Below are 20,147 nucleotides of genomic sequence, written 5' to 3'. Positions count from 1 at the left end.
TTTCGAAAATTTTTTTTTTTTTTTACCCCACCTTAACATTTTTTTTCCAAAAAAGACCCCGGGGTTTTTTTTTTTGCCAAGTTTTTTTAAAAAAAAACCCCTTTTTTTTAAATTTTAAAAACCCTTCGGTCCCCCCAATCCCAGTACCCCGGTCCCGGGGGGTTTCCCTTGGGGGTTTTTGGGCTTCATTTTGGCCCCCCCGGAAGCCCCCCCTTTTTTTTGGGGGGTATAAAAGGAACTTTTTTGGGGGGGTTTTTTCCCCCCCCCCCCCCCCCCCCCCCCCACTTGGATGTCCACCTGCGTGTGTCTTCTCCCGAAAAAAGGCGACCTTACCTCCCTTCGGAATTGGCGACCCATCGCACTTATCAACACTGATGCTAAGGTCTTCACTCGTCTTCTTAACTCTCGTTTGATCCCTGCTGCCACTCCTCTTGTCACTCCCTACCAAACTGGCTTTGTTCAAGGACGATTTATTGCTGATAATGGGATGCTCACCCGGATGGTCATGGCTCAGGCACTTCAGGAAAGCTCGACTGGAGTGGGTCTTCTTCTTGATCAGGAGAAAGCGTACGACCGAGTCCACCCAGAATACTTGCGCCGAGTTCTTGATCACTTTCGCTTTCCTAAATCTATAATAACTTGTATCACCCAATTGTTTTTCTCTGCACATATTCAGATCAACGTTAATGGCTTCCTATCTCGCCCTCTCACACAATTGCGTGGCCTCCGTCTAGGCGACCCTCTCTCTCCCATCTTGTTCAATTTGGCTTTTGAACCTTTGTTGCGACGGGTTATAAGTGATCAATCCTTCCTCGGTTTTCGACCTTCTGTCCCTGATAGTGTGGCTACTATTCCTCCTATTAAACTTCTAGCTTATGCCGACGATCTTCTGGTATTTCTCCCAGATCCGGCTCACCTTACTCGACTCCACACACATCTCACCACCTATTCCGCTGCGTCCAATGCGCGTATCAACCTCCACAAAACGCAAGCTTTCTCACTATCTGGTAGTCCTCTCCCCGATTGGACCTCCACCCTCCGTCGTCATAACATTACCGATTGGCATGACCGCACCTCGCCCGTACCTCTCCGTTATCTTGGCTTTCCGTTGATTCACTCCAAGGCTCAACGGGACTCGTTCTGCTCATCTCTTCTCCAAAGGATTGAGGACAGCTGCAATCTTCACTCATCTCGCTCTCTCTCTCCTTTCGGGGTAAAGCCACCGTTCTAACATCTCTCATACTCTCTCAGCTTTGGCATGTTTTGCGTGTGGTCTCTCTACCTATGTCCTTCTTTCAGAAGATCAGGTCCATCATGGGTAGCTTCCTTCAACGTGGCACCTTCCCCCCGATTTCTTTGGATACTTTCTGCCTCCCACGCGTGCAAGGCGGACTTGGTATCATCGATCCTAAGACGCAGCAGAGCGCTCTACAACTTCGTTGGCTTCAACCTATCGTCCGCGCTCCTCGGTCCCCCGCTGGTTTGGTCCCGCGCTGGATGTCCGGCTTGTTACAGGCTTCACTTCCTTCTCTTTCTCCCCTATTCCCCCTTCTATTTCCAAGTATGCGTCCTTCTGGATGGCGGGATCTTACCTCTCCTCTACATTTAGTCTTCGCTGCCATTGACCATCTGCCGCACAACTTTGATAATGTTGTGGTAAATTCGACTACTTGCCTTGCTTTGCCTCTCTCAGCGGTCACCATTGTCCCTGCTTCCCAAGCACGCTTCCCCCCATCCTGGAACGATCTTTTGGTTTCCCACCTCTACACCTTTGACCCTGCCCTGGCGTCGCTACGGTCCATCTCCATCATCAGCAGCCATCAACGCTCTCGTGTTATTAATAAGTTCCTTAGCCGAGTTCAACTCAACACCCTCACATTACACCCGATAATCGTTCGCGCTTGCTGCTCTCCTCGTGAACTGACCGAACAATATCCGTCTCTGCCCGTTCAAGATGACACATCCATTGACTTGTTCCCTTTCTTTAATGCGCTCGTACCTTCTCAGACTTGGGCACGTCTTTCCACACGCACTTTCCGCGGGCTGTGCTCCCACCATCTCGTCCGTGCCCGCTATTTCGATCCCCCCCGTGGCTCTCGTCATTGGCGGAAATTTTGGTCTTTCCCCCTTCCCCTGGTGGCTCGTAATATTTGGTTTCGTGGTCTACACGACAAGATTTCTTGCCGAGCCCGTCTTCACTCTTTGCTTCCTCTCGCCTTTCCCTCTCCTACCTGCTCTATTTACTCTCTCTCCTCCGACTCCCAAGACCACTTCTTCTTCACTTGTCCTCTCAAAAACGCGGTGTGGATCGGCATGTGGCTGGAATTCTTTGGCACAATACCTACCCCAACCGCACTACACAACGCTTTTCACTTCTTCTCTTTTCCCTCTTCCTTAAACTCTTCTATTCCCCCTTCTACCGTCTTTGGATGCACCCTCCTTGCGATATGGCGTCACCACTGGACTTTCATTTTTGACGATTCACCATTTGTTCCGTCTGCTGTTGTTGGTACGGCTCGCAAGACCCTAACCCGCATTTGCCAAGAATTAGACCTCAATCCTCTCTTTTAAAAAAACTTATACTTATATTTATTATAATTAACAAAAACAAAAAAAAACCCAAAAACATTGAAAAAGCTAGAAAACCCTCCAAACAAATGCTGTGATCACTCTTTTGATTATCTCCTTTTGAGTGTCACCAGACCCCCCAAGCCTAATAAAGTGCTTCTTACAAACAAAAAAATTAATATTTACAATTGTAATATCTTGAACTTGTATACCATTACTGTTACCATATCACGTGCAAACTATCTCTCTTCTTTTACTCTCTCCATTCTTCCTTCTTTAAACACTCGATAAAAAAACGACAACACCGGTAACCCCACAATTTAAGCCTTTAGATTCCACAGACTTTTCAAGACATTCCTGTACCAAATAAAAGCATTGGAGCTCTTATTACTTTGACTGGTTCAATATACCTTGTCTTAACCTCGGTCTGTAAAAATCCGATTTACTATAATATTATAAAGCGACGTTAAGGTAAAAATACTTTATTAATTACACTTGCTTTAAACTAAAGTTAAAAAAAATATGCCTTTAGTAGGAGACTTTGGAAAGCTTTCTTGTTTTGAAGTCGGATTCTGATTCAACGCTATTTCTCTTTCTTTCTTTTTATTTGTTTCGATTTCAAATATTCATACTTCTTTGTTATTGTGGCTCAAGGGTAAAGACATATTTTATTTATTTTACTTTTTTCTCGCCATATTTTTGTAATTAATACAAAACACCTTCCACTCTCCCCATGCTGTACATACACTAATAATACAATAATTTTCTAAGTTATTCAAATGTAATGACTTTGCAAAAATAAATAAGGAAAGCATTTTGGAAATACCTGGCAATGACCAGGTTGGAATATTTATTTTATTTTTCTTTTTAGTCTTCGTCTTACACGAAGACCCTTCAGAACATTATCTATTAACCTTATAGCACTTCAATCTTAAATGTCACTGTATAAGTATTTCCAGAAAAAAGTGTCATAATGAAACAATTGGTTAAGGATGTGTTGAAGTTTCAGGATATCAGCAATATTTCTATTTTCACAAACGATGCTCAAAGTATAACGAAGCCTTGCCCTCTAAATAATTTGAATTAGTATATCCAGAACAATTTATAAGATTTTCTCTTTAAAGTAAATAAAACCTTGTTTTAATATTAACGTAGAAGACCACATCGGGCTCTATTTGGTGTCTGATATAAGTGACAAGGGCAAGAGTTGATAACATGCTAGAACATTTTTAAGATATGGCTGGAAGCACGAATAACAATGTTTGAGCATCTATAAAATATTATCTAGCAACGTTCTAATATAATATATGCTCTCATATTGGCACACTATTTTTATTGTACTCATTATGAAATTTCTGCATTATTTAACAGCATACGACCTTGCTTTCTTTTGTGCTGCTCAACTCCTAGAGAAACTCGGGCATCGATCCTTCAGCTGTTTCCCTCTTCGCTGACCCTGGTCTACATGCCACATGTAAATTGGCACTAAATGTATGTACCAACACATCTTGTGGATATCCCAGAGATCCCCTAGGCATTTACCCAGATTTTATTTTCTCATTTTTGGTCAAGTTGATAAGTTTGAGTATCCCAAGTTCCTTTTATACAAATACCAGAAGCCATACAAGTCTTCGACATTTATTCTGCGATCTTCGCCTCTTCTCATATGCCAACCGATCCCAAGCCAAGAAAACGTCTATCACACAATATTCGCATCGGCTTTAGCCTAGATTGTATATGGTTAATGAGAAATTGGTCTTCACTTAACAACCTACACTACGGAAAATGAGTAGTGATTCAGGTGGCGAAGAGCAAGAAAAAAATTATATTGCGGATGGGTGGGCATGTTTTCGAGCCAAAAGGAGTCTCTCAGTTAGCCCCAGAAAACACTGTTTTGATGGCACATACACCATTAGAGGCACTTGAAGATTAGTATCAAATATTATTCATTATCTGTGCCACATCATTTTGACATTTGATTGTTTTAAATTTTTTTAATAGACAGATCTCGCGTAACCTTTTATTCCCCAGCTTTTGATTCCTTTCTCTATCGAAAATGCTGGATCCGCCACAGCAACAACAACAACAATAAACAACAAGGTGAAGGCACCCGGTTGGGATATGATCGAAACGTTGTTTAATTATCTCGTGTCACAATTGAGGGACATATGCAAATATCTCTTTACGATGAACACTGATAAAATGTTGTTGAATGTTACCACTTGTTGTGCTTTACATAGTCCATATATTGACAATTGTGATACTATCACTGTCAATACTGACAATGAAACTGAGATTCGTGCGGTTTTGGAAGGCGATGAAAACGATAAGACAGATCTACCGGTAGAGCCATTCTCTAAAGACGACAGACACCAACAGAATCACAGCAAAATGAATTCCTTAACCAAATCTTGCCTCAATGCTAATTATAGATGACTTAAAGAGCAAGGCGTAATAAAATGAAATGGAGCGATGAACGGATTGTAAAGTTCGCACACCCTAAAGTACTATTTTGTCATATATTCATCTCTATACCATAACACGGTAAAAACAAATAAATACGGATTTGATTTTATTTCAAGCCTCACCCTTTTTATTGTTTTGGCTGTTGCTGCTTTGTACACTTCGTTTTGCAAGAATCGATAAAATTTCATTCATCGTCTTGTAATGCGAAAGAAGTGCGGCATCTTTTTTCTCTTTTCTTTCCCGTTCAAGAGCTCTGTCTTCGGCTTCTCTCTCCATCAACTCAACCCGCTTCTCTAAAGCCACAACTTTCCTCAGCTTCAACTCCATCTTTGCATCAACCCTCCTCTTCTTTTCTGCTTTTTCTTCGATGGTATCAAGGAATGCCTCGGCGAATTCACGTACAGAGACTCTCACTTCTTTTGTTACGGATGTACACACTGAAGCTATGAGGTCGAAAATTGGATCATTGTGATCAACATTGAGTGGCTGGATTTGATTACGTGACGTAGTGAGAGGGACACGGAAGGATGTCGAACCAGATCTTGTGGCAGAAGGTTCTTCAACCGCTGTTTGTACTGAATCACAATTCGAGAAAATTTGACACATTTCGTCAAACCAAGGTGGGCGGGAGCGAGTAATACCACGACTAGTATGGGCCAATACTTTATCTGTAGCTTTCTTATATGTTTTCTTCAACGACCTGAACTTGCTGTTACACTTGCTGCTGTCCACCACTCTCCTGAACGAACGAGGCAAGCTTTTGAATTCTGGTTCACTCTTGAACGTTACCAAAAAGTTGTCCCAGAGGTGGCCAATCTTCCTCTTGTGACCACCTGCAGATCTAGTTTTGATGTAGATATCTGTATCTAAGACAACTTTTAAAAATAGTTTTGTAGCATTTTTGCACCAGATACGATCGTTTGCTCTTTCAGAAGAGCTTTCTACGCCAGCGTTATTTTCGGGTTCTTCATCGTCTTCGAAATTTTCGACTTCTTGGACTTTGTCAGGTATAGGTACTTCATCGCAAGATATAACTGGGATTTCAATTGTCTCGACATTCTCATTAGCAATGGCTTGATGCAATTGTCGACCACGTGGTGCAGGTTGAGTAGGATCAACGGAAACAAACTTAAAGTTGTTGAATGTCATATTTAAAGATAATAATAATAGTAACAGTAATAGTAATAGTAATAGTAATAACAATAGTGTAAAATGAACAAGAGACTAAAAGAATGAGACAGGGCAATAAAATAAAATGTTTCTTACTAATGGTGTCGATAGTAAGCAAAGTCAAACACCATATTTGGGTATCCGATGTATATTGGTCCCTGCTGTCTTGCAGGGATTTGCTCTACGGACTTTCAAGTCCCTGTACTTTTTTGGACTTGTAAAACTTCTAAAAATGGAGACGTGTTTTGAAAAATTGATATCGCACTCCTTGAAGTACCTCAAATGCTGTTGTTTTTTTTTTTTTTTTTTTTTTACTTTTATCATATTTCATTAAAAGTATAATTAGTCATACACTCTATGAGAGCCTCTTTATCAATTCAGTTAAATTTTTCTCTTTAGCCCTAACTTTTATCGCATCAGCTAGTAAGATTGTTATCTTTCAGTCATTATGTAATCAAACTACTATGGGATTTGGGCTTTGGAACATGTCATGAGAGATGTATTAGAGTTTATATCGAGCATGTTTTACCTTTGGGATTTATTCTCCTACTGACTAAACCCACTATTCTATGCATGTTTTAGCAATACTTCTTGTACACACCCGAAATATTCTCTCCATCTTTCTTTTCTTTTCTTTTTACTGTATTTACAGGGCAATATAAAACACTTTAAGCCCCGAAAAACTTGCAAAAATCTCACCAAAATCGCTCTTTTGTTTTAGCATAGTGTATATTTAGAGGAATAGCTACCTAAATGCCTTAAATGAAAATATATTCTATGATGACCAACAGTAGAAGAGAGCTGTGGCTATTTCAGACAATAAATAAAGCTTGTCCTGTCAAGGAGCAGTACATTTGTATTAAGTATGTAGTGTTTTAATGACAACAGGCATTTTATTAAAAATTGAATTGAATTGAATTGAATTACATTTGTGGGTGACTTGACTGTGATTGAACGCCAAAAAAATATGTGTAAGAATAATGCAGTTTTTTTGTGAGTCACTTTTTTTATATCGTCTCAAGTAGCCTACAACCCTTTACATATTTTCTTGTTTTTTTTCAGGACAGAAGATAATAACTAACCAATTGATTTTGTTTTGGTCAGAATGATAGACAAAACACATGGCACAGGTAAAGTAATAATAATAAGTACTAATACAATGAGGCTAATAATCATTCCGGGAATCTCATTACTAGTTGTCCATGATCAAAAGTATGAGCAGTTCATTCAATGGCTCGATTCAAATGACTTTCCAAAAACAAAGCTAGAACTTGCTCATTTCCCAAGCAAGTCTTCCCGCTACTTGTTATTTTTATTTTCACGACTCACTAACACGTGTATTTGATTATCTATAATTATGCAGACACTGGTCGTGGTAAGTAATAAAAAAAAGGCTCCGAAAGTGATAAAGTTTTGGTAATAATATGCATATTCTCAAGGTATGATGGCCATGAGCCCTATTGAGGTAGAAAGAAAATATGATAGTTTATAAATCAACGCACATATTAAGTAAGGTACAGGCTGGAGAAGTCATTGTCTCGGTACCTAGGCGTTTCCTTATAACCAACAAGAGCCTCATGGCTATTTATGGCCCCCACCCTTTAAGCACTCATCAACTCCTGGCACTACATCTGGTTCTTTTGTGTCGTGATCGAGAGTCTTGGTGGGAACCATATACTAGTTTACTTCCATCCCATTTCAGCACCATGCCTGTAAAGTATCCCACAGAACTCCAAAATCACTTACCACATTCATTGACAGGTAACTACTATCTACAACTTAACAATAGTCTTATTTACCCGGTTTGGTTTAGAACAAGTAGCCCAACAGAAACACAAAATCGAAGAGGATTTTGTAGCAGCCGCAAAATTCTTTAATGTGAGTTGACCTAATATATATAGGTATGCTTTCTAGTATCTCTATTGGCTAAACAGATGAATGTTTCTTTTTTAAAAAAAAACGAAGAGTAAAAGAGACTCTCTTCAGTCCCAAGAGCCCATTCTTTATGAGGAATACGAGTGGGCTTGGTTGTGTGGTAATTATATTATTGATATATGTAGAATCATCGATTAATATTAAATTTATAGTAAACACTAGATGCATCCACCTAAAAACCGCAGATGCTACTGCAAAGGGAGGAAATATGGCACTTGCACCTATGCTTGATTTTCTCAACCATGCCTGGGATGCCAAAATTCAGAGCGATTTCAATATCAAAAACCAGTGTTTTGAGATCAAGACATTGGTGCCCTATGCCAAGGGCGAGCAAGTTTTTATCAGCTATGGGCCACATGATAATTTGGCCATATTGAAAGAATATGGATTTGTTGTGCCTGATAATGTATTCAATTATATACAATTGGATGATGAGGTGTGGTCTTTATTTGATGATATGGAAACACCCGAGGGCGCTATCATTAAAAAACAAATCTTGGAGGGAGCTGGGTAAGCATGTTTATTTCTTATTCTTACAGATCAATGAGACTAATATGAATTTGCACCATAGATACTCAGGGTAAGATTTGGGCTTTGTTTTACTACTGCTATACATGAAAAATTAAACCCGAATTATCAATATCCTTACTAATATATAATTGTAGTGACTATTCTATAAAAAAGGGCGATGTATCATTCAGATTGCTTTGTGCTTTGCGACTGTTGGCCTTGGAAGGCGCAGGTAGACCCGGATTTAATCGTCGGGTTATGCAGTGGAATGATGTTGTAATGGGCCAGACAGAGCGTATTAGTGCTGACAATGAGCGAAGAGTGATGATTATGCTACAGTCAATATGTGGACAAGTTCACGAAGAAGCTGCTAGAGAAGTAGAGGAGTTGGAAGTGAGTATTGATTATAGTTGGAGTTTGTTGGCCTTAATAGTATTTAATCCTGGCTTATATTCTTTAGGAAATCATGAACAACAACTCGCCAGGGATGCATCCATTTGCAGTACGTTTCTTGCACAGTACATGGAATGAGACAAAAGCTATTGCTAGTGAAATGTTGATAGAAATAGAAGAAAAGTTACCTCTTATTACATAAAAAGAATTTTGGAACAACTCTTTTTTTAAAAGAAAATTAAAATAAAATAAAGATCTTTTTTTATAATTTTTGAAACCTAGAAAACCTTGTATCCAAAGGCATTTTTCTAAGGAATTGAATTTTAACTACAAAACACATAAAGGTATATTGAAATCACATGTATGTACAGATAATACTGTGCAAGATGCAGACCTTTGAGTTCATCAGTTTGATTATGGTATAGTATAAAGCATCTGTCCCACTTTGGCCGAAAGAACCAATTACAGTACAGAGCCAAATGTGGAAGAGTTTCATTGATTGCAGATACACTTTAGTCCTGCCATTTGAGATGACATATCCATATTTTTCCTTTATCTCTCCTAATCTAGTATTTTGTACGCTTCCCCGCATCAAGACAATCCAGTCCTAACATATACTATGTATTTATTTATCTTGTTACCATTTGGTTCCAATGATCTATAAGTTTGCACCAAATTAGAATGATAATCTACCCCTTTATTAGAATCCTTTATGACCACCCATCAAAGCCACATCTGTTCCCGTATCTTCACATGAATGAGCATGGTTCCAATTCAGACCTTGTTCTGGTCATCTATTGGGCCTATCATTCTCGTATTCTATCTTTATGGCCAACTTGGTCTTTTCTTATGAAACCCACGAGGTGAATAGCTCTTTGAAACAAGCTTTGTCATTAGTTATTTTATTTTAATTTTATTTCTTTAATCTATATATATATACTATATAAACCCTCTTACTACCTTTTTGACTCTTACCAATTTTACAAGGATCTCTCTCTCTTTTTTTTTAGCAAACATGCTCCTTACATTAACAAGAAGATCAGGTAACTTATAGCTTAACCTATAACCCAACCACCTATTTACTTTATTTTAATCTCTATCTCACCTTTAGATGTCGTTGCTTTGACGTCCTATCAAACGATTCCGCTAGGTACCCGTTGGGCTCAAAAGAGTCACCCAGGGTCAGCTCTTGTTCCTCATGGAATTCGACCAAATCAGTATAGAGTAGCCTCACTCCACATATCAGCAAAACAACATGGCAAGTTTTACAATCAATATACTACTTTTATAAATATTCTAATCAAATTGTACAGGTAAACAATTTATACGAAACAAAACCAGGACCATTGCAAGATCCCAAGGTAATGTCCAATAAAACATTGATCCGTTTAGCAATATGTCATAACAAATACATCTTGATCCTCTTTCTTTCTTTTTGTGAAACATTGACCACATCAGGAAGGATTGTCATTCTTGGTAAGAGCAATCCACTGTGTGACATGTGAAAGCATCCTTGACTGACATTTTTCTTAAAAATCAAATTTAAAATAATGTCATATTACTAGGTTCCGGTTGGGCTGGTAACAACTTGAGAAACATTTAAACTTTTTCTCTCTTTCTTTAAAAATCTAAATATATATTTGACATACAGGATTCAAGCTAATGAGAGAGCTTAATAAAGAAGATTACAATGTTTCCGTAGTCTCTCCAAGGTGAGGAGCCTTTAAGAACATAATGAGCCATATATCATCTAATAATCTTCTTTTGCTTAACATAAAAAGAAATTATTTTGTATTTACACCCCTTCTTGCAAGGCAAGTATTTTTACTTTTTGTTTGAAGCAAAACCAAAAACCCCATTTTTTTTTAATTGTATACTAATACTTTTAGAAATAATGCGAATAATTATATTCTATATAGCACATCTGTTGGGACTCTCGAATTTAGATGCATAACAGAGCCCGTGCGTGGGTATTCAAAAGATATTGACTTTATGCAAGCTCGATGTGACAGAATTGGTGTGTATTCCTTTATATATATATATATTAAAAGGCAACGCAGCTAATAGTACTTTTTAATAGACTTGGTTAATCAGGTTATTCACTGTACCTCACATCATGAAGGAGGTAGCTTGATATTCTCCGTATACAATCTTTTCCTACGTACTTACAGCGTATAATTTTTAAAGATATCGGCACCAAATTTACGTTGGATTATGATAAGCTTGTTATCGGCGTTGGCTCCTACTCAAACACTTTTGGAATCCCAGGCGTCAAAGAATATGGACACTTTTTAAAGGATGTTAATGACGCTAGAAGAATCAGAAAGCGTGTCATAGAATGTATGTTACTGCATCTACAAATGCCTCAATTCCATCTTATTTTTCTATACAGGTTTTGAATATGCATCTCAGTCTGGTCTAACAAGCAAGCAAAAGGAAGACAGGCTTCATTTTGTGGTTGTAGGAGGAGGCCCAACTGTAAGAATAATAGTAGTATTATAATTCTACCTTACATTACTACTACTAACTGCTCAATTTTGTGTGAAGGGTATCGAGTTTTCTGCCGAGCTATATGATTTCATTGCATCTGATATGTCCAGACTCTATCCAGACTTGATGTCAAAGACACGAATGACTCTTTATGATGTTGCACCACACATCCTTGGGTCTTTTGATACAAATCTCTCTGATTATGCACACAAGAAGTTCAACAGAAAAGGCATTCAGATAAAAACACGTAATTTTGAATAATTTGTTCCGGAATTAGTCTTGACCTAACTTTATTAACTTTAGAGAGACATGTTGAGAAAGTCGAATCTGACCATTTGGTTATTCGTGATGAAGGCAACGGTGTGTACTTTTAAGTGATAAAGAAAAGTTAATATTTTTATATACTGACAGTGAAAGAAATAAAAAAAATAGTTCCGTATGGTCTCCTAGTCTGGTCTACTGGGTTAATGCAGAACCCACTTGTTAAATCACTCGAGAATGTAGTAATGGATACAAAAAAACAAAGGTTTGAGCTTGACTTAATATCTACTGGCTTATTAATTATCTTGTTTAGAATCCTCACGGACTCGAAACTACGGGTGATTGATGAAACCACTCAGCAGCCATATCCAAATGTGTAAGACTAATACCCAAACAAGAAATTAAGCTCTTGTTTTGTTGATGTTTGATTTTATCTTAGTTATGCTTTGGGAGACTGCGCGACTATAAAAGACAACGATCTTCCAGCTACAGCCCAAGGTATTATAAATTATGTTTTCAATTATACTCTTTAACCTTCTATAAATATATGCGTCTTTTAGTTGCTACCCAAAAGGCTATTTATCTCAGTAAAGGTATCCTTCTTTTTCTTAAAGCTCTCTCTTATAAAAGCAAAGACAGAATGACCCACTCGAATCTATAGTCTTTAATAAGATGGTGGTCCATGGATCTGATATGGAAGCGAATTGCTTTGAATTCAAGAATCGAGGCATGATGGCATACATTGGATCTTCAGAGGCACTTGTTGACATGTCGTCTGTCCATCAGCTAGCCAAAAAATCTGGGCACCTTCCTTGGTTGTTATGGAGATCTGCTTATTTCAGCATGAGTATGAGTCTCCGTAATCGAATGCTCATCCCATACCACTGGTAAATCTATCTTTCCTTCCTTTTGCTTTTTTTTTCTGCTAGATCTATGAAGTCTCACTATCTTTTTTTTAAATATATATATAGGTTTCTCACATGGTGTTTTGGTCGGGACATCAGTCGATTTTAAGGATTCTTTTTGAATTTATATATTTATATATATATATATATATATACATTCTATGCAATGATTATAAATAAACTCTATAAGAAAACAGGCTTCTTCTTTCCATCTATTGTTTCGGTCGATTCAACCCATCTTGTGCTTCTCTTTTCTTCAACTGGCCCATTAAACTCTGCTCCGTCTTCTGCCACTGATTGTTTCTCAGAAGATGCAATTACTTTAAGAATAAAATATGTGAGAAGAGATGAGAATAAATAAGTAAAATAAATTAAAAGTAAATAAGAAATTGGACATACGTTTCTCCAAATAGGCATCATCAATATCTACATCGTTGGTTGCTGAAGCCTGCTTATTATTCAACAAGACCATCTTAATCTCTTCTCTGAGACTATCGGTGAACTCTTGGCCCTGCTCAATACGAGTAACGATTTCTTGAAGCAACTGGATCTTGTGTTCAACCTTTTCCTTGTACTCTTTGTATTCCATCTTTAACCATATCAAATGTAGTGCCTCTGAGCCAAATACGACCCACATGAGATATTCCAAGAAGTAAGGAAGATGTCGTTGACGCTTAAAATGTGATGCTGCCACACGTAGATTATTCTGCTGATCTCGGCTGGCCGAGGCAGCCGTTGGAGTAGACATTGTCCGTACTGGAGTCAGAAAGGCTCGTCTGATCAATGGTCTGGCTAATGGTCCGGGGTTTAGGCATGCCTTGGTTGCAATGGAGATACCGACCCGAGGAATGAAAGACATGGTTAGAGAGGCATTGATTCCTTTTATTTTTTTGCCTTTGAAAGGATGTTAGGTTTGATTAACGGTCACGTGCTGTAGAAGAAGTCAAGAACTTGATGAAAGCTCCAAGGTATTGAGAGGCTATCCTCTTTTAGTATTTCGACGATATAAGTCAGCTAATGAATAGAATAAGAGTATCTTTGGGACAGAGCGGCTTTTATAGTATCGAATTGGTATAAAACCAGCATACATCTGGGGTCTTTTTTGTTTCATAGTATATTTAGATAAAAAAAAAACGAAAAAGAGATATATTGTGTGCTAATCTGCAGATATAACAGTCGAAGAGCCGCGCCACATGTACAATGTTGCTACAGTTCTATAAGGCTGCAGAAAATTGCGTATTAAGCTTTAATATTTAATTGATTGATCACAGAACTCAAATGGAATGTACAAACCTCCCATATCTTGGTTACTCTGCACATTTCATCTGCAGTAGGAAACTTTTTGGGACCAATTGGAAGTCCAAAATGACGGGCAACTGCCTTTTTCACGGCTATGAACAAGTGTTTTTATTATTATTATTATTTATTTACTTGTTTTAGTACAGGGTTATTATATATATATATTTTAAATTACCAAGATCAGTCAATGGTAAGACATTCGGTCGTCCAAGGTTGAATATCTATTGTGTGTGGGTGTGTGGTTTGTTATATCTTGTGCGTTATAACCAAAAAATGAGAAGAATATACCATAAACATATCTACTGTCCACTAGGAAGATAAGCATAATTAAGTGACTTGAATTTCATATATATGCAAATATCTATATGTGTGTGTGCATTTACCTGACCGATACCCTTGACAGAGCACAGGAATTGGGACAACTCATCGTCCGACATGCTTTGAAGACGGTCTATATCTACAGAACAATCTCTGAACTTTTCTGCTAAAGATTGAATATACTCTGCCTTTGCACAAATATTTTATTAATAAAGAAAATGATTTCGACACCTTCAAGTAGCCCGAAATATGGTTAATTCTCTCTCCTTCTTTCTCTTATACCTTTCTTGTTGATAGGCCAGCAGCCTTTAATTCTTCTAGAGTCTTGTCAAGTACAATTTTAGGTGTGGGAAACCAATCAAAATCAGAGTTTACAATATCCGGAACAGGGACAGGTGGATCAAACAGTTTTATGAACCTGGTGCAGATTGCAGCCGCGGCCTTTCCATGAATTTGCTGATAAATTATTGAAGTTGCTAAGGCGCTAAAGACAACATATCTTTAGAGTACATTTAAGGTATGCGTATAAAGTATTTGAGTTATTACCGAAATGGATTCTTTGTATTTGCATTTCCTAGTCTTTTCCGAAGATACTCAAAGGATTCTTCAGTCATATAGGGTGCTAATTTAGGATCAGATACTTTGAGATGATCAATGGCATCCTGGATATCAAAGGTGCGCAACTCGGCACTCTTTTCATCACTTATGGTGGTTGCAGAAGCAGCGGAAATAACATTAGACGAGCTAGGATCACTTGAAGCTTTTAGCTTTACAGTAAAGTGTGTGAGTGTTAAATGTTTAGTTTTCTTTTTTGTCTATATATATAGCTGAAAGGTAAAGTCTAATGGTCATGTACCTTTTTTGTGGTCCTTGTCACTGCAGCTGTCTTGTTCTTCTAAGAGTCAAATAGTTGGTCGAGAATACTGTTTTTATTGATACAAGATAGTCTCACCTTCTTCATTGATGATTTGCTAATCATTCTAATCAGTTAGTCATTTAAACTATAAAATGACCGTAGTACCTTTTTGTGGCCAGCTTTGGAATGGGCTTTTCTCCATAAAATAGTGTACTTGTTCTGACAATAGTTCTTGTACTTTTTCGAAGACTCATGGTGACAAATATATCTATATATATATATCTATATTACTCTTATTATAGTTATTACTACGGAGAAATGATTGTTAATCACCAACTTTTCTTAATCAAACGAATCGCATGCCCATTTTTTTTTGCCTCTGACAAGCTTGTGTTCCATGTGACTTTTGTTCGGTATGCTCAATTCAGTTACAATTAGGAATTACGTTTATCGAGTGCTAGATAAAAGTCTGTAAATGTTCAGCAGAAACATCCTCACTGTCTTCAATTATTCTCGAAGAAAGTGTTTCTGCATCCGTCAAATTCCCTCTTTTGACTCGATCCTTAAATACTTCCAAGGTATCTCAATAGGGTTGAGCTCAGGTGAATATGGAGGAAGGTATACTGGCATGTATATTCTCTTTGTGAAACAATAGGATCAACGACATCGCGAGGGTGAATTGGAGCCTTATCCATTACAATATGAAATCCTTTCATGTTTGGGAAGCATCTATATCCAAGTATTCGCATATAATATATAATAATTCTAAAGGCAGTTTCGATAATTTAAACGTCATTAAAGAGATAGAAAAAAAGTTTTTTTTTGCTGACTCCAGCTGATATTTTTATTATTAGAGACATTCTACACGATAAGTTAGCTTCCTTTGAATCATCCATGACAATCCAACACATCTAAGGTAACAGCAGTGGAATGAAAGTAATGACCAAAATCATTTCGTATTTTATTTTCTAGTTTAATACAAGCATTATTTCGTGTAAAGGTGTGTCTCTCGCAACACTATTTGTGAAAAGAACACATTGTCTCATACAAAAAAAGAAAAAAAAAGAAAATGTCGTCCCCGTAAGATTGCTGATACCTGAATTGACAAAGTTTTATTATTAAATTGCCCAAAAACAGGTCGTACTTCCTAAAGAAGGAGAGGTAGATGCCTGGGGAGAGATTGATGAACACACAAAGTGTGGGGACTATGTAGTAGGAAACGATAAAATTACAGAGAAGAGGGAGGGGATGACATTTTCAGAATGGGGCACTACTTTTTTTTGCCGGACTAATTTATTGTGACTACTTGTCCGAGGTCCGATGTCTTTTCTCTAATCCTTTGAAGTAAAACGACGTGTCCTGAAATTCTTAATTCAATATTTAAATATAAACCCTTTTCTATTGTATAGTCATCTCATAAGAACTATTAATCAATTGTATAAAAAAAAAAATTTCGTAGATAAAAAATAGACGTCTTTGCTTATTGCAGATTAGCAATTTAAAAATCATGGTGTTAATAAGTACTTTCTAGAAATCACTTCAATACGAATCCTATCAATAAAAATATCCGTTTTTTTTTCAATTGAAAGGAGTATTTTTTTTACCCAAAAACCTCTTCCTGTGTCACCAGTTAAAGGTTATAGTGCCATTACAATAGTGATTGCAAAGATTCAGGAGTTTGTACTTGTAACTAGAGAGAGTAAACCAACTCGAATGTACTTGAAAGGTGCCATAAGGGAAGGGCACGACGTTTCCAGGGTGGGGTACGGCATTTCCTATTAGAATATGATGACTTGAATTAAGATGTTAGGTAACTATTTTATTATTCTCTATATATCAGTTAATTCATTGCAGGTAATATAAAGCTTTAAATATAGCATTACATATTTAAGAGGATGCTTTTACACTTGGCCAAAACTAGTATCCTGCCTTATATTAAAGTATTTTTTATTATTATAAGTATGGATCCTTAAGGACCAGATATAAGTATTCGCTACCGAACAGCAAGTCGCAATTTGTGGTCCAATAAAATCAAAACATTGTTTCCCATCAGAAAATGTCGTCCCCCTAATATTAGCGTTTTCTTATATGTATATATATTTTATGAATTAGAAGACGAAGAAAGTAATATATTATGTGGCCACTACGAAATTTGATTGTCGCTTGGACGCAACTCTATTATGAGTACCTGCTACAATATTGTAAAGACCCTTTGAGTTAAGCTAACCCCCTTCCTGGAGCATACAATCCTTCAAATCCTTAGATGGTACTTATAGAACCCTTTCTCTCTTGAACATTGGCTTTTAGAGCATGTCAAACATGTTCGATTGGGTCCAAATCCGGCTCTTAAGATGGTGTGTACATATGCTCACAGGAACCTTAGTTCCCATTCTGTGGACCTACTTGATAAATTTCTGCAAATGAAATCTCTCTTAGACCATATATTCATCGTTTTGAACTTTGATGATTATTGATATGTAACTTGAGATTTCCAAAAGCGCAATTTGGGCTAGTCAAATGTGGGCTAGACAAAAGCACCAATTGAGAAGTTAAAAAACGCAAGGCTTATTAAAAAAGCGCCATTTGACACTGGAGGTACTGTATTTATTAAAGAGCAAGGTAAAATAAGAACAGTATCATATAATTCATGTATAAATAAATAGCTGGAAACCTTCACTTTAACCAATCATTGGTAAGTATTTTTAAATCATTAGGCGAAAGATAAAATTTTAAGGAAGAAATATGGAAATAAGATATAAGTTTTGACCATATTTTTTAAAGATCAAAGCACCATGTTACTATCAAGAACTTTAAAGCTATTGTCAGTATATCCTCAATTTATATGTCTTTCCTAAAAAGCACTCTAATGAAAAGGCAGAATAGTGTATTATTCAAGTAGCGACATTATGATTTGAAAATGGTTCCATCAATTCCGAGACGGTGGAAACTATTCCTATTTTACAGTATTTTTTTGTTATTCAGCTCTTTCTTAGAATCACCTGCATTACGTACTGTATTCACAAATCTAAATCTACTAATGAGCGTCTCTGCATCCCCACCCTACAACAACTCCTTCCCGAATTCTCCTATCCAACCACCCGCAAATTCCATTGAAGAACTAAAAAAGAAAGCAGAAGTGAACAAAGCAGATATTAAAACATACAGTATTAAAGCTTGGTTACATTCTGCAAACACCACATTTGACCAGGTACAAATACTCATTACTATTAAAAGCTTCCACTCATAACTTATTTAAATTTATAGGGAGAAAGAGCATTAGCAAATGGATCTCTCGATGCTGCATATGTGTACTTTCTACGAGGTTGCAAGTAAATATATAAATATATAAATATAGTTTTTCTTTTCTTCCTACAAGGTACGCTTTGATGCTCATTGTAATCATGTAGCATTGCAATTGAGGTTCTTCCCAAAAAACCCGGATACAATACTGGCAATAATAGGGATGATTACCAGAAACTGGAGACGGTACGAATCCTTTTGTCTGCTTTGTGACATGATATTAACTTGGCAATGCTTGGCACTAGCGCGCTTCGAACATTCTTATAGTGAAGCTCGAGGGCATTAAAAAAAAATTAAACATTCATTTTGAAGGTCTTGCACCCGTAGCCGATGAAGAAGACCTCGAAAGTGTGCTAAAAAGGTATCCTGATATTCCATCTCTCGCCGATGATCTCGACAATACAATCGGGAAACATAACAGCAGTGGGTCATCCCACACCAGTTCACCTCTATCCATGCTTGACAGTCTTCCGCCTGTCCCAACTCACAAACCCAGCTCCACTGTCCCTCCGAAGTTACCAGTAGATAACCCCCTTCCTATATCCATGCCAATACCAGAGCCTTACAGACCACTTCCTACACGTCAAATACCAACTCCTCCCTTAGATCAACCTATTCAGATTTCTGGTGGTTCGGATTCTTATTCTGGCGAAGAGTATTCCGAGTTTACCCTACAACTCCCTCCACGTACAAACTATGCATTTTCGTTTTCATTGGTGGTTGAACCCAGAGAACTAGCTCACTGGATTACCAAGAGAGACAACCCGCCAAGTGTCTTGGTGCTGGATGTTCGGCCACGCAATGTATTCCGTAGAGCATGCATAAAACACAAGTGGGTTGTCCAACTTGAGCCCTTGGTCATGCAGAAAAAGTAAGTCTTTCTTGGTGTATAAAGTTGGGTTTACTTATCGTACCAATCGGTTTCTAGCGTGTCATCCATGAAAATTGAAGAATCTCTTATTCTCAATTCAGAGTCAGACCAGTATGTCTTTAGTCATCGCAACAAATTTGATGTAGTTGTGTATTATGACCAAAGTTCCCAAGGAATACATGATGAAAGTGAAACACTACGAAATTTGAAATTGGCTATCTATCAACTCGAATTCACAAAAAAGCTCGGAAGAGTACCTATGCTTCTAGCTGGTGGGTTTGATGCCTGGCAAGAAAAAATAGGAGAAAAGGGGATTTATAGCTTTAATCCAGAAGCTTCGGTGGAAGAAGAACCTTCTTCAGCAAGATCAGAAAGATCAAATAGTAAACCTAAAGAGCATTGGCTTTACAGTGTGGTTGGAAAAGGCTCGGATTATAATGACAGAAGATCACCCCAAGTGCGCCAAACAGCCTACGAATATGTAATTATTTTCTTATTTAACAACTGATTCTCTTCTTTCTCAAATTTATATTGACTATATAAAAATATGGATTTTTTTTTCTAGTTCCCCGACTATGCAAATAGTACTACCACTTCTCCTAGTCGTCCGGTCGATGGTGCACGCCCAGCATTGCAAGGAATATTTAGCCAAAATGGCTCTTCCTCTTCTTTGAGCTACTCGGCACCTATGGGTATGCCTCAGCCAGAGCGCTATGGAGGAAATTCGTCCCCGAGTACTCCAAAACAAGAATCGGTTGAAACCAGATATCCAAAAATTCATCCCAATAGTTCGATCAATGAACGA

At 37.6% G+C, this 20,147-nt stretch overlaps 8 protein-coding genes across 8 annotated transcripts; 5 read left to right on the top strand and 3 right to left on the bottom strand.

Annotated features, from left to right (window-relative positions):
- Window positions 1-1,314: 1,314 nt before the first annotated feature.
- Window positions 1,315-2,571, top strand: PHYBLDRAFT_161761 (hypothetical protein; the record flags this gene model as incomplete). Its single annotated transcript, XM_018434459.1, has 1 exon — window positions 1,315-2,571. The coding sequence occupies one exon, from the start codon at window positions 1,315-1,317 to the stop codon at window positions 2,569-2,571; it is 1,257 nt and encodes a 418-aa protein (XP_018299166.1).
- Window positions 2,572-4,353: 1,782 nt separating this feature from the next.
- On the top strand, window positions 4,354-5,004 carry PHYBLDRAFT_72950 (hypothetical protein; the record flags this gene model as incomplete). Its single annotated transcript, XM_018442746.1, has 2 exons — window positions 4,354-4,440; window positions 4,600-5,004. The coding sequence occupies 2 exons, from the start codon at window positions 4,354-4,356 to the stop codon at window positions 5,002-5,004; spliced, it is 492 nt and encodes a 163-aa protein (XP_018299165.1).
- Window positions 5,005-5,136: 132 nt separating this feature from the next.
- Window positions 5,137-6,241, bottom strand: PHYBLDRAFT_178868 (hypothetical protein). Its single transcript, XM_018438053.1, has one exon. It carries the CDS (start codon window positions 6,181-6,183, stop codon window positions 5,146-5,148), a length of 1,038 nt encoding a protein of 345 aa, XP_018299164.1. The 5' UTR covers window positions 6,184-6,241; the 3' UTR covers window positions 5,137-5,145.
- Window positions 6,242-7,363: 1,122 nt separating this feature from the next.
- On the top strand, window positions 7,364-9,244 carry PHYBLDRAFT_161758 (hypothetical protein; the record flags this gene model as incomplete). Its single annotated transcript, XM_018434458.1, has 10 exons — window positions 7,364-7,541; window positions 7,568-7,579; window positions 7,644-7,669; window positions 7,725-7,965; window positions 7,994-8,082; window positions 8,170-8,239; window positions 8,292-8,649; window positions 8,711-8,719; window positions 8,805-9,042; window positions 9,110-9,244. 10 exons carry the CDS (start codon window positions 7,364-7,366, stop codon window positions 9,242-9,244), a joined length of 1,356 nt encoding a protein of 451 aa, XP_018299163.1.
- Window positions 9,245-10,406: 1,162 nt separating this feature from the next.
- On the top strand, window positions 10,407-12,807 carry PHYBLDRAFT_154025 (hypothetical protein; the record flags this gene model as incomplete). Its single annotated transcript, XM_018433292.1, has 14 exons — window positions 10,407-10,518; window positions 10,608-10,622; window positions 10,694-10,754; window positions 10,824-10,856; window positions 10,962-11,059; window positions 11,230-11,382; window positions 11,435-11,520; window positions 11,590-11,779; window positions 11,836-11,892; window positions 11,965-12,058; window positions 12,107-12,169; window positions 12,233-12,291; window positions 12,455-12,680; window positions 12,765-12,807. 14 exons carry the CDS (start codon window positions 10,407-10,409, stop codon window positions 12,805-12,807), a joined length of 1,290 nt encoding a protein of 429 aa, XP_018299162.1.
- A 74-nt stretch (window positions 12,808-12,881) lies between these two features.
- On the bottom strand, window positions 12,882-13,557 carry PHYBLDRAFT_138670 (hypothetical protein; the record flags this gene model as incomplete). The annotated part of the gene is made up of 2 exons (XM_018430046.1): window positions 12,882-13,018; window positions 13,098-13,557. The coding sequence occupies 2 exons, from the start codon at window positions 13,555-13,557 to the stop codon at window positions 12,882-12,884; spliced, it is 597 nt and encodes a 198-aa protein (XP_018299161.1).
- A 233-nt stretch (window positions 13,558-13,790) lies between these two features.
- On the bottom strand, window positions 13,791-15,498 carry PHYBLDRAFT_56387 (hypothetical protein). Its single transcript, XM_018440213.1, has 10 exons — window positions 15,337-15,498; window positions 15,268-15,286; window positions 15,172-15,207; window positions 14,862-15,082; window positions 14,598-14,799; window positions 14,381-14,503; window positions 14,286-14,306; window positions 14,173-14,218; window positions 13,992-14,089; window positions 13,791-13,920 (listed from the first exon to the last, which is right to left on the bottom strand). Exons 1-10 carry the CDS (start codon window positions 15,423-15,425, stop codon window positions 13,855-13,857), a joined length of 921 nt encoding a protein of 306 aa, XP_018299160.1. The 5' UTR covers window positions 15,426-15,498; the 3' UTR covers window positions 13,791-13,854.
- A 3,917-nt stretch (window positions 15,499-19,415) lies between these two features.
- PHYBLDRAFT_103736 (hypothetical protein) lies at window positions 19,416-19,646 on the top strand (the record flags this gene model as incomplete). Its single annotated transcript, XM_018427786.1, has 1 exon — window positions 19,416-19,646. A coding segment is annotated over one exon (231 nt), but the record flags the coding sequence as incomplete, so codon positions are not given.
- Between the last annotated feature and the right edge of the window lie 501 nt (window positions 19,647-20,147).

Source organism: Phycomyces blakesleeanus, assembly GCF_001638985.1.
Source record: "Phycomyces blakesleeanus NRRL 1555(-) unplaced genomic scaffold PHYBLscaffold_1, whole genome shotgun sequence".
NCBI classification, from domain to species: domain Eukaryota; kingdom Fungi; phylum Mucoromycota; class Mucoromycetes; order Mucorales; family Phycomycetaceae; genus Phycomyces; species Phycomyces blakesleeanus.
This window is presented reverse-complemented; position numbering and strand designations above follow the sequence as displayed.